General features: G+C 41.5%; 1 protein-coding gene and 1 pseudogene across 1 annotated transcript; both read right to left on the bottom strand.

Moving 5' to 3' along the window:
• Positions 1–2,691: 2,691 nt before the first annotated feature.
• On the bottom strand, positions 2,692–3,555 carry LOC147418550 (uncharacterized; annotated as a pseudogene).
• Positions 3,556–8,412: 4,857 nt separating this feature from the next.
• On the bottom strand, positions 8,413–9,881 carry LOC147418549 (uncharacterized). The gene has a single exon (XM_086507377.1). It carries the CDS (start codon positions 9,789–9,791, stop codon positions 8,619–8,621), a length of 1,173 nt encoding a protein of 390 aa, XP_086363503.1. The 5' UTR covers positions 9,792–9,881; the 3' UTR covers positions 8,413–8,618.
• Between the last annotated feature and the right edge of the window lie 3,125 nt (positions 9,882–13,006).

Below are 13,006 nucleotides of genomic sequence, written 5' to 3'. Positions count from 1 at the left end.
CACACATTGTAGGCAATTATATGAGCAAGCAAATACTGAAAAAATGCCATTTTATGGTTCACTCCCATGTATGCCGTCTTTTTTTACTATTGAGGATGTATGCGGTGGGCTTGAAAAGTTGGCCACTCGCAAAGCGGGAGATCTTCAAGATATCAAGCCGGAGATGATCAAATGGACGGGAGATTTTACCCATGAGTGGATGTGTGATATGTTCAACCTTGCACTTCAACATGGTATACCTTATGATTGGAGTACTAATTGGGTTAAGCCTTTGCATAAAGGAGGGGATGTAAAGAATGTAAGCAACTACCGGACTATAATGATTGGGTCTCTTATGGAAAAGTTGTTTGGGTGCATAATGGAGATGAAATTGAGTGATTGGACTAAAGAGAATGACAAGAGTGCAAAGGGACAAGCGGGTTTTCGTCGATGCCATAGCACCATTGATCATCTTGTCACTCTTCGTGTTCTCATGGAGGAAAGTCGGTTGAAAGGCAAGCGATTGTATTGTTGTTTTGTGGACTTTAAGAAAGCCTTTGATATGATTCCACGTAACAATTTGTGGAGAAGGATGGAAGAACTCCAAGTGCCAAGTGAGTTTATGCTTGCGGTTTCTCGAATCTATGAGAAGGTGATTTGTCAATTGCGCATGGGAAGAGAAATTTCAGAAATTTTTGTAAGCACTATTGGGGTTAAACAAGGATGTCCATTGTCACCAACTCTCTTTGGTCTATGCATCGATCAATTGGAACAAATGGTACTTGACTTTATACAAGAAGAAGGCATTGAAGAGGTCACTATTTGCAATGCGGTAATCATGCTTTTGTTGTATGCGGATGATGTAGTGCTTCTAGCACACACTTTAGAAGATGCACAAAAGCTTATGGTTGTCCTTGAGAACTTTTGCTTGCATAGTGGGCTGATTGTAAATGAATCCAAAACAAAGGTTATGCTTGTGAAAACCAACCATAAGGAGAAGCCATGCATTGTGTACAACAACGAGACACTTGAAGTTGTTGAGAGCTTTAAGTACCTTGGCCTTGAGGTTCCATCCAATCACAAGTGGCATGAATGTGCTATGCGTTGTTTGGAAGCGGGAAAGAGAGCATATTATGCATTTGAGAACATGTGTAATGCGGGAAACATCAAGTGTTGGGTTCTCAAGAAGTATCTTTTTGATGCATTGGTGACACCGGTTCTTCTTTATGGAGTTGAAGTGTGGGGCGGGAGCATCTCAAAGTCTACTTGGAAAGAGTTTGAGAATGTCCAAAAGCGTTTTCTTACAAACTTTCTCCAAGTTAAGACACAAACACCATATATGCTCCTACTTCTTGAGTCGGGATCTCTTCCAATTGAGGTTATGGGCATGGAAAGGGTTGTGGAGAACATGATAAAGATGCGTCAAAACCCCTCACATCGACTTCCTACAATTGCATGGGAAGCAAGCAAAAAAGTTCAAAAGACGCATAAAAGCAAGATCTTGAGCACGGGATGGATGCAAGACATAAAGAAGTGGTTTGGGAGATGGGATGCATTACACTTGCTACATGATGCTTCAATTGACTCTCAAGTGAATGAAGCTTTTCTACAACGCCAATGTATTATGGCTTGGGAGAAATCCGGTGAGTCACGCTTCATATATTACACCACCTATATTGCCCCCAACTACAAAACCATGTTCTTCGCTGAGAGAGGAAACCGTAGTCACACTTACATGCTTGAGCCTATTCCCTTGTCCGCGATACGCACTATCGCAGCAATTCGGCTTAGCTCCCATTTCCTTCGATGCGAGATAGGGCGTTGGGGCAATGGAGAAGAGTCAAATCGATTGTGCACATTATGCTCACTGCAAGTTCGAGAGTCTGAGTACCACACACTACTAGAGTGCTCAGCTTTTGATCACATCTGAACTTGCTTCTCTCACATTTTCAACCATAGCTTAGACCTACACACTTTCCTCTCCCAGCCAAAGTGTGGGCTCTCCATTGCGACTCTCATCACTACAATTTTGGAGCATCGAGAGTCACTCATCAGCCATACACATACTACATCACATGTAACTTTGGTCCCATAGGTCATATTTGACCTCCGAGGACGATAATAAAATCTCTCTCTCTCTCTCTCTCTCTCTCTCTCTCTCTCTCTCTCTCTCTCTCTCTCTGTGTCACTTACTCAGACATGATATGTGCAGTCTTGGATTGATGACAAGGATGACTTCCTTCGACGGCGGACTCGAGAGTATCATGGAAGGGATGCGGCCTGGCACATTACCTTTCAAAGCTTTGCGAGGCGCCGATAATAGTTTTTCATAATGGAACGTCACAAGAGGGTACAACAGTAACTTACACATTAAAGACACTATCACGCTTCTTGGGTGGACCCGTGCTATCCAAAAGTGCAGATAAAGTCATTCTTGTGGAAAAAGTGTTTGCCAGAGATTGTTTTGGTTATTGCCCGGGCTATACAGGTGGTCGGGCGGCGTATTACTACACTCACACAACAATGGCACTAGCTCTTGGCAGACAAAACCCGGATGAACTTTTAGAGTATGGCAAACATCTCATGATTCGTTACAAGGGTGATGTGCCAAAAAACAAAATTGAACCTTCAAAATCTTGATACACTTCAAGTAGCAATTGTATTAACATCATGTATTACATAAACATTGAAATTTTGTACAATGTCATCCACTCATAGTATCTTTCTCCACTTGTGGTTCACATACACCATTGTCTCTCTCCACCTTCGTTGACCTTCACGAGCACCGGAGTTGTTGTATGCCATTGATCTTTTAATTTTATTTTGTTGTAAATGTCTGATGGCTTGTGCTGTTGCTGAAGAGGCCAAGACTTCTTTTGCCTGCATTCGATGAATGATTCTATGATAGAACCATTCAAATAGTTCTCTCAAACTGTTAGCCTTGATCCGAGAGCCACCATGTTGTGTGTGCCTGAAATAGGCATTTCTGGCCATGTAATGAGACTTTTCCATCCCTTGGGTCTTCCATATAGCCGTGTTCCCATACTTTTGTATAAAATATGGTAAATGATTGAAAATGATGTGCTCGATATGAAAACAGATTACTTAGAATGTTTTACACTCACATAGTTACACATAAAAGAGAATCAAATACACAATAATAGCATGTAGTGAGTAATCTGAGTGTCTGTCCATGTTGTCTTGAATGATTTCCTGAGAAGGTTGAGATTCTCCTTGAACTTTCATATCACCTTGTGACTAGTCACACATCAAAAATAGCATGTCTATCGATCGTCAAACCTCAGCCTTCGCGTTACGAGTAGTTGGTTCTTGATCTTTGACTGCAATATGTAGCTTTTTCCAGCTCTGATACTCTACCTTGCTAACATAAGATGTGTTATATATTTTTCCATGCTTTGTTAGCTTCGGATCTCATATTCCTTGGGGTTTAGATAAAAACCTCCGTGCCTTCACCCCACCGATAGATGGTTTGCATGGGGCATCCTTCTCAGTAGTTGATCTCTTTTTATCCCGCTAGATTTTCACATTGCCACCATGAAGCCCCATATCCGACAGTACCAATTCTAAGCACTGCAGAGCCACCTGTCGCTCTGCTGAGTTCTTGATTTTCCAAGCAAACCCGATATATAAGTAGACCAATTTCTCCACAATTCTACAAAGGGCATGCATTGTACATATGTGGACATTCACAAGTGGCATTTTCAAAACCGGTCGAAAAGCAGGGTCCTCAATGTGACGTATTGAAGCTTTTCTCCACCACTTTGGGTCCATGACCTTTGTAGGCTCCATGCAAAACAAACACGGCGACTTTGCCATTGCACCCATTCTACAATTATATATGCACTTTAATGTTTTGAGGTCACCTGCAAGATGCCATTGAACTTGAAAGTCTCCCCTTCCATCTAGACGTAGTACCTCTCCCTGGTTAGTCTGTCGATCAATCACCTCTAGAACATTAGTTTGATGGAACACCCAATATAGAATCTCATGATCTTCTTTCTTTACCTGCAACACAAAATAAATGAGACAAGTAGATGTGAACATTTGAGCTCAGTTGAGAATCTCGCTTACCTCAAAAGCACCAAGCCACCATATGTTAGATTCTGATTGAGCACTAAAATACAAAGGATCATCAGTGGGACACTTTGAGAGGGCTCTATTCATTAAAGTAATAGTAACACGCTCTAACTTCTTGTCTTTAACAAGCTCACACTCATCCAGTCTCAAAACAAACACGGCGACTTTGCCATTGCACCCATTCTACAATTATATATGCACTTTAATGTTTTGAGGTCACCTGCAAGATGCCATTGAACTTGAAAGTCTCCCCTTCCATCTAGACGTAGTACCTCTCCCTGGTTAGTCTGTCGATCAATCACCTCTAGAACATTAGTTTGATGGAACACCCAATATAGAATCTCATGATCTTCTTTCTTTACCTGCAACACAAAATAAATGAGACAAGTAGATGTGAACATTTGAGCTCAGTTGAGAATCTCGCTTACCTCAAAAGCACCAAGCCACCATATGTTAGATTCTGATTGAGCACTAAAATACAAAGGATCATCAGTGGGACACTTTGAGAGGGCTCTATTCATTAAAGTAATAGTAACACGCTCTAACTTCTTGTCTTTAACAAGCTCACACTCATACAGTTTCAACACAAAATGTAATACCCCTCGTGACTCTTCAAAATGTGATGTTGTAAAACTCCACCATTCTCTTCTGCAACATCTGCAGGTCCATAAAAATATTATTGAACTCATCATATGCTATGTTTGCTCCATGGCCAGTGTAAGTTACTTTAATATGAAACGGCTGTCCAAAATATTCTCCCTGTGCGTCGTTAAGCTGAAGCCTCTCTTTCCAAACACTTGAGGCTGATGGTAAAAGTTTGGATTTTATTCCCTTTTTAACAAAGATGGATGAGACAGATTTCTGTATAGCCGAATATCCTCTTTTGCTTACACCAAGTGAATCAAGTGTGCCTTGTATCTCTTTTGCACGCACTGAGTTCTCTGAAATAAAGCGGACCACTACATTTCGTTGTAGGACCTTAAACTTCCATGTACTATATCTGCTGCAAGGCTTCTACTTATAAGTGGCTTCAATCTCTTTCCTATATTGGCTTTGGGGTCAATGTTTTCCTTGTCATGATAGATTGAATCTCTACATGAAGACAATGCATAAGTAAATAACACAAAATTTACTTAACTAACACTATTTAGACACATGAAAACAATGCATAACTAGAAAAACAAAAATTTACTTAACTAAGACTATTTAGTCAACCAAGAAGCATCACTTTAATGCTCGGATTCTTTTCTTGAGACCTCCGGATGCAACCTGCAATGTTTCAAGATTGCGCAATTTCTTCTTTCGGATACGACCACCCAAGATGGTGTGCTTCATTTGACAACTTCGTACCTTTCCTTTCAGTTTCTGTACCTCTATTTTGTGTTGCAAGATGGTAACCTGATATGTAGAATGCAAATGTGAAAGACGAACAATCTCACATTGTTGATCTTGGAGAATGTCCTTATAAGTTTCAGCTTGCCTTGTAAGAGATTTACAATAACCCAAAAGGCCGTTTTCTCCATAACCAGCAAAGGTCAATAAGCTTGTAGGATTGACAATTGCTGAAAACGCATTAGTCATTGGATTCTTAGGATAGAGAGAGCCTCTCGTCCAGATATCTATGTGTTTAGCTCCCAGAGCTCTAAGCATGTATATGGATGTGGGAGGTATATGTGTGTTTGCTTTACTCCGCTTAATCAATGGTTGGTACTCGTTGTCCAAATCAATGTGAAGGTGATATTTGGCTTGTTTCTGCGTAACATTTGTGCCATTTGAGGAGTACGCCATTAGCCAAAGGTGCAGGTTTAATGAAAAGTGAATAGTTGATGCGGCTTCGTCCTTCCATGTTAGCTTCATTCCCTCCATGTTGACGAGGTTCATTCAATGCAACTGAAAAGAAGATTATCCCTCAATCATTACGGACAAATGTTCAAAAGGGTAAAGAATCTACTTAAAGTATATTTTTTGAACTTTTACCATGACAGATCCGCCTCTATTATTCGCCATATTTTCTAAAAAGAGAGTGCGAAAAATACATTTTTTTAGAAGGCCCTCCAAATGACCTCCGAAATTTCCTAATGACACCTATTGTTACACACTAACACACTTCATTAGCTCTCACAGATCTACTTCCTACTTACTGTACTTTGCATTACACGGAACTAACAACCTTAATATTAACACCTTATACAGAGAAAAAACACAGTACCTTTGAAAACTCCATTAACAAAGAAATACAAAGTAGCAACACAAAATCCTTCTTCTCAACACACATACCTTCCTTTCATACCTTTCCTACAATTGAAATTGCATCACAAAAGAAGCACAGAGTGCCATTCAAACTTAGTGTATGGCATTCCCCGGCAACGGCGCTAAAAATGTGCGCATATGTCCCACGTGTCAAAGCAAAGAACTTGCCGATACACTGTGTGCGAGCCACAAATGGCTCAAAGCACACAACAAGCATACACTAGTAAACTCAAAGATGACGATGGTGTGTTACTCACCGCTCTACGCTTCCTGTCGTGGAGGATTCCTCGTCGCAAAGAAAAGAGAGACGCCGCTACTCCGCACTCAACCGCCTCACTGCCGTCGTGCCGCCACAATGCTCAATCGCTCGCTCGCTCGCTCTCGCTCTCTCTCTCTCTCTCTCTCTCTCTCTCTCTCTCTTACACACACAAACACAAAGAGATGACGAAGAAGAAAATGAAGATGAAGCAAGAGCACTCTTCAATTGCACAAATGAGAGAATGGCTAAATTTTAGGTTTAGTTGACTTTTATATGAGCTCGTCCCATTCACACTTGGGCGTCCATGCTTAGCTAACTAATCCCTTAAATGAGTGCGCCTCTCATCGACGATCACTCTTACCCTTTTCCTATTGGACCAACAAGCCCGGTACCTGACTCTACCAGGTAAATAATACAACGTCCGTCGTAGGTGATAGGGTATCTGTGAGCCGTGAGGGTTAACAGTTTGCCAATGAGTTCTTTTGAGCACGAGCTTGCTGGAGTCGAAGGACTTGCAAGAAGGGTGCAATTTCCTAGTTAGATGGCTATCATCTCAAAGCATGGCTTTCACAGATGATCAAAAAGAAGGGCTCGAGAAAATTCTCTTTATCCAAAGCCTGTTCAAATTGAAAAATGATCGGCTCAAATTTGGGTAAGAAGGTTCTCAAGCCGGTTCAAATTATGGAATTTTCAAATTATGAAATTTTCAGTTATAATATGAGATTTTGAGTGTGATTATCCTTCTCAAATTTAAGGTTAGCCTGTTCGTATCGTTGAAAAGGTTCCAAAGCCGGGTCCACAAAAAATGTTTCCCGAGCCTTGTGAATCAATTAGAAAGACATTTCAAGTTAAAAGGTATAGCATATTGATTGCTTTCTTTAACTTCTTTGTGCTCAATGAGATGGCCCCATTTGTTACAAAAGGTAGGTTGTCAATGTTTTAACATTGAGCCAAAGAGAGAAGGAGAGCTTCTACCACCCATGCAATCTCAAAATGAGTGTTCTTCTACTCTTCAGTATTCTAGCATAAACATACAAGCATTTTCGTGCATTAGGATACATGTGGTGCCTTACTTTTTGTACATTGTGGAAATGAACAAAACAGGAACCCAAACCCCATCTCAGTCTTGAAAACATTAATCCAAACATCCTTACTTTCTCTAAGAGCACCATTTTCCCTTGTTTTGGTAGCACAACGTAGTGATTGAGTGGTACAAATTAATCTCCTTGTCCCAAACTGTCAAGACAAAAGGAAAAAAAGAAACATATTGTGTAGGGTAGTTGTGCCTAAGCTAGACACAAATTTTGTTACACCGTGCCAGTATTGATTCCTCTCAGTGACGCAATTTACCTTCATTGACACACAAAACCTTTGCTCACCATCATTCACTATCTTCCCAATCAGCCATTCAATAAGATTATGGGTACTATGTTGCTGACTACTAACCACTCAATTTCACTCTATCAGAATACATATATCAACATGCTCTTCCTTTCCATGCTGAACTTCCATAATATCTGACTGTTGGTTATCAAATAATGCGCACAATAACCAAAGCTTCAATTTTTTGCTCAGTATAAACAGCACTGATTATTTACGAGAGACTATACTAAAGTAGTGCTACTGTAGTATTTTGTGCCATTACAAGCAATCACTATCTGAGTAGTAACACACAATCCAAGCACAGACCCCAATTGATAGCAGACTTGTATCGACATGCCTCTACCCGACCTACAAAACTGTCTTAGAACAAGAAATGCTCAACCTGACAAAACATAAATAAAGCAGATAACTGCTAAACCAAAGAGATATGACAAGACAGTCTCTTCCGAGAGAATTAAAATGCCCATTGATAATTGATATAGCTTGTGAGCCCCTGTATGAAAAACAGCTCTTGACATGTCAATTGAAACAAGTGCAAAGCGTAAGTAGGGTAGCTAAGAAGCATGTGGTGGGTTGTTAGGAGATTCAAAGATTCAAGCTTCTTGATCCCAACAACAACAAACGCCAACAACAAACAAGCAACCATCTGCTAATGTGTTCTCCCACTCTCTCTCACACAGTGGCCAGGAAGAAGAAACTTAAACCTTTCGTGATGATTCAGCAGAAACGATGGGAGGCTGACACCAGAGTAAGACCTTGGGACCTCACCACTCTTCAGTAAGAGGTCCTTAAAGGAGTATGCTTCTGGTAGCATGTCAAACAGATCGGCCCCTTTGCACACAATTGCCTGTATTCTCTGGGTCTCCAAAAATACGCGCGACTTTACCCTGTCCGCATGGCTATATGCCAGCATTTTGAATGCAATGTCCTCAATGTGCCTGAAGCAGAAGCTACAATGCCAGCCCGCATCGGCGAGAATGAGATCTGTCTGCCTGCCATGGTCATACTGTGTCTTCCCTGGTGCATACACATGTACACTAGGCCTCCAAGTGTCCTTGTCCAAGAGGAACTCAAAGGAGTAAAGATATGTACTCATTTGCAGATGCATTACATCTGGGATACCATCACACCATCTGAGAAGGTTGGTCGTATGTGCACTCGGTATTTCGTCGACATCAGCCATTATAAGGAGATCCCCTTGATCAATCCCCGCACCTTGTAACACCTTGTCCATGTGAACTCTCTGTGCATACTCAAGAACAAATGGGTTCTCCCCTCTCGCTAGCTGCCTGCCTCCCATGCACGCATATACCACTTGTGATTCCACAAATGCGAACCTTTGGAGATTCTCCGTGAACCAGAGAGGCTTTCCTTGACCTGTGAAGGTGCTGTTCGATTCAAGTATGACAAATTTGGCGATGACAGAAGCGAGCTCCTGCCATCGGAGCTCGAGGAGGTCAAGCTCATTGTTAAATATGACAGCATCAAAGACACGGCGAGGATGTGTCCGAACAGTCCACCCATGGAGAGAGCATAAGGTTGCCATGGAGACATTTTCTGCATAGTAATGGGCAATATGGTGAAAGGGCTTGGGAGGGGTATCCCACATGGGTCTGAGTGCATACCCTATGGTTTGCCAGTAAGAGTAGAGGGCCCAGAGGAGGACGAGGAGGAGGAAGATCAGACAAGTAGCCATGGTGGGAATCCGCCTGCGCACGAGGGTGAGGCGCAATGCAGGCAACCTTGGATGCATGTTCCCATGGATCCTGACAGAAGGGAGCACTTCCTGCTGGGCCTTCACGTGCGAGTGCTTCTTCTTCATCGTCTGCTTCAAGAGAAGCCATGGAACCTGTCTCAACTAGGGTAGAAAGGGAGACGGTTTCAAGATATAGGAGGCCGTTCATATGTTTAAATCTACAAGAGGCCTTGCATATATATGTTTAAGTTGTTGCAAACAAGGGTTATGACATATGTTGCAGGTATGAGCTTCACATGGCTAAGAGGTTGGACACTCGTATATATCCATGGCTTCAGTTCACAATATTTAAGAAATTCAAAAGGTCTACGCATTGATCTATCTAGGCAATTGTGTGTGCTTTTCCTACAGCCTCCCTTGGGTCTATAGAAAGTGAAAGGCCAAAGGAGGATTCCTTTTCCTGCACTGCTAAAAAGAAAACAATGTTGAACAGCTCTATTGGAAGCATAGTATGTGGCTCGCAACCTTCATGAGTATTTTTTTAATGCCCGCTTTTCCACCCTCATACCTCTCATACCACTACATTCTACCAAGTTCTCATAAGAATTCCTTGAGCTCCTGATTCCTACAAGAAGCTCACTCTGTGGAAAGTACCACACTAAGCATGCATACATACTTACCGAAATAGCTAAGAGCTTCTTTGCCTTGCCCATGTTGGGCCATCCACTACAATAATTGAAGTCCAATACCTTGAACCAAAATCTTCTGAATGACCTATTGTGATGGAGCAATTGCATCATACTTGGCATACATAGTCACCAAAATAGCGTAGAGTTTCTTTGCACTACTGAAGTCAAACAATAAGCGTGGTCTAAGGGATGACATCTCATATCGAAAGTTCTTGAATGAATTTTCGTGCTCTGAAAGATGCACCGATAGATACTCACTAAAACACCACAAAGTAGATTTGTCTATCCATGTTGAGAACATGCCTTGCAATAAGCATACTTGAAGAGACAAAATCTTGAATCAAAAGCTCATCAATCACTTGTTATGCTCTACCTTGTACACGACACTCAACATACATACTGAATCACATGTTGTTGAAGTATGTGTCCTTCTCAAGTAATCCATCATTCATATGGTCAACTATGTCAAACTTCTTGCATAATAATACATGTGTAAGGACAAGGCTAGGGTTCTAGTGGCTAGGGGCCATAGGATAGCATGTATGGGGGCATATATAGTATACTATATCTCGATACTTGGGAGGAGTATTTGGCTATCCATCTCTCTTTTGGGTTTTGAGGGTCTCATGAGGCTCCGGAGTTGTGCTCCCCTCTTGCCCTCTTCTTCACAGAAAGATTCTCTTCTCCTTACATGCATGGGAAAGGCCACCAATTCCCTTTCTAAGCATTTCCCCATATTCTTGAAGGGTCCCATGAAATTGATTCCACATTTCATGAGTAGAGCTATGGGTTGAATAGGTTGTAATGGCACCATGTTGCTGGGTAAGGGCCTCCCCATTCTCTAACATGCGTCGCACACCTTGGCCCATGCTTAGGAGTCTCTGAAGAGTGAATTTCACCAGTATGATAGTATCTAGCTTGTAATAGTTTCCTAGTTGTCATATTCCCCTGACATGTATCCTCCTGCTTTCCTTCATGAGCTTCTTTTAGCAGTTCAATTCGTTCCTCGGTTGGCATGCATCGTCTCATTATTCCATCCTTCCCTAGTTTGTATAGTGCTCCGACTTCCCATGTGAAGTTCCTAGCTTGGATGATCAATGCCCATTTCTTTTTCATAGGCCAACTGGTGGGTAGTTCTCTTTTTTGCAGGTAAGTTTCCATTTTTTTATGTTCCATCGTGGTGCTACAAAGCACATTACTTCACATCGTGATTGTTTACTTCTCTCGAGTCTATCTCTAATGGGAATACAGTCACTTTGTGCCAACAATGCCTCTTATCCAATCAAGGGAGTTGAAAAGATTATGATAACTACTATGAATGGCAGTTCTTTCACACTTGTTGATGGACCTGATGTACCAGGGATAAAAAGGAATCTTTCTTTTGTATCTGCACTTGTAAGAATTGGTCTCGTTGTAAAATTTGTGGATGATAGATATACAGCTCATGATCTCAATTTTGATGATGAAATAGTTGCATCTGGCATTTTGTGCCGCTAGATTTACATGCTTTTTTGGACTCATTGGGCTGCTTGTTATGAGACGTGAGTGTCCACAAGTGGATTTTGTTTCATTCTTGGAAGTTCATGCATATCATGGGTGAGCAAGAAGAAACCTATTGTGGCCACTTCTAATTTTGAGGTTGAGTACATGGCAGCCTTCACAGCTATGATTGAGTGTGTATGGCTTAGATGCCTTATGATTGATTTGGGTGTTGGACAAGACACTGCCATCATCATCTACCTTGACAGCCAAAGCGCATTGGCAGTTGCAAGTAACCCAATTTTTCATTCTCACACAAGCACATTGAGGTGCATTATCACTATGTTAGAGAGAGACTCTCAGCTTTAAGAGAGATTAGTTAGGTTTATGTGCCGACCCAGGACAACCTTGCAGATCTGTTCACAAAGGTATTGCCTCATGAGAAGTTTGAAGCTTTTCGCAAAGCTTTGGGCTTGCTTCCCTTCATAAATGGAACATGTCCTCATGGCATGGCACTTCCCTATACATTAGGTGTCATATTATACTCAATGGGAACTTGTTACCATATTATACATGGTAGTGATGTGTGTGAACACACTTAGGACCGCCGAGGCATTTTTTTCCCTCACAAGGCAGTTTTTTCCCTCGTGCATTGCATATACTCCCATCAATCTAGGGCTAACTTATCTTTCCATTATGTACTAATCAATACACTCTCTGTTGTGTGCCTTGAGCTTCTTCATCTATTCCAAGCTGTGTGTGTTTCCTTGCAACCCTAATTCCAATAAAAGGCTACTAACAAAGGACTTTTCCATTTGGCTCAATTGTGGGATGCCAGCAAGAGATGGAAAGAAGTAGACCAATTGACTACCCAGTTTCACTTCAACAAAAGTGAAAGACTTCTAATTAATAGGGTCATCAAAGGGTTGAAGAATGTTTTGATGCCAATTAGTGAGATTGAATTTGATTGGAAAGCATGGCAATAGCCCAAAAAACAAAAATTTGTCTGAATTGCAAACCAAAAAAATCTACAACAATCGAAGGTTCAAAAGAGATTGGTTCTCCCCCCTCAATAAATTGTGGCAAAAGAAATGGCCAGCATTTAGGTGGAAGGTACTATGGGAGGCTATTCCAACCGGGATCAAGATACTATCTAGAGGGATAGGCTCTGAT

This window comes from Adiantum capillus-veneris, chromosome 30 (assembly GCF_014529385.1).
Source record: "Adiantum capillus-veneris isolate H3 chromosome 30, ASM1452938v2, whole genome shotgun sequence".
Classification (NCBI taxonomy): Eukaryota; Viridiplantae; Streptophyta; class Polypodiopsida; order Polypodiales; family Pteridaceae; genus Adiantum; species Adiantum capillus-veneris.
Note: the sequence above shows the minus strand (reverse complement) of the source record. Positions and strands in the feature narration are given on the sequence as shown.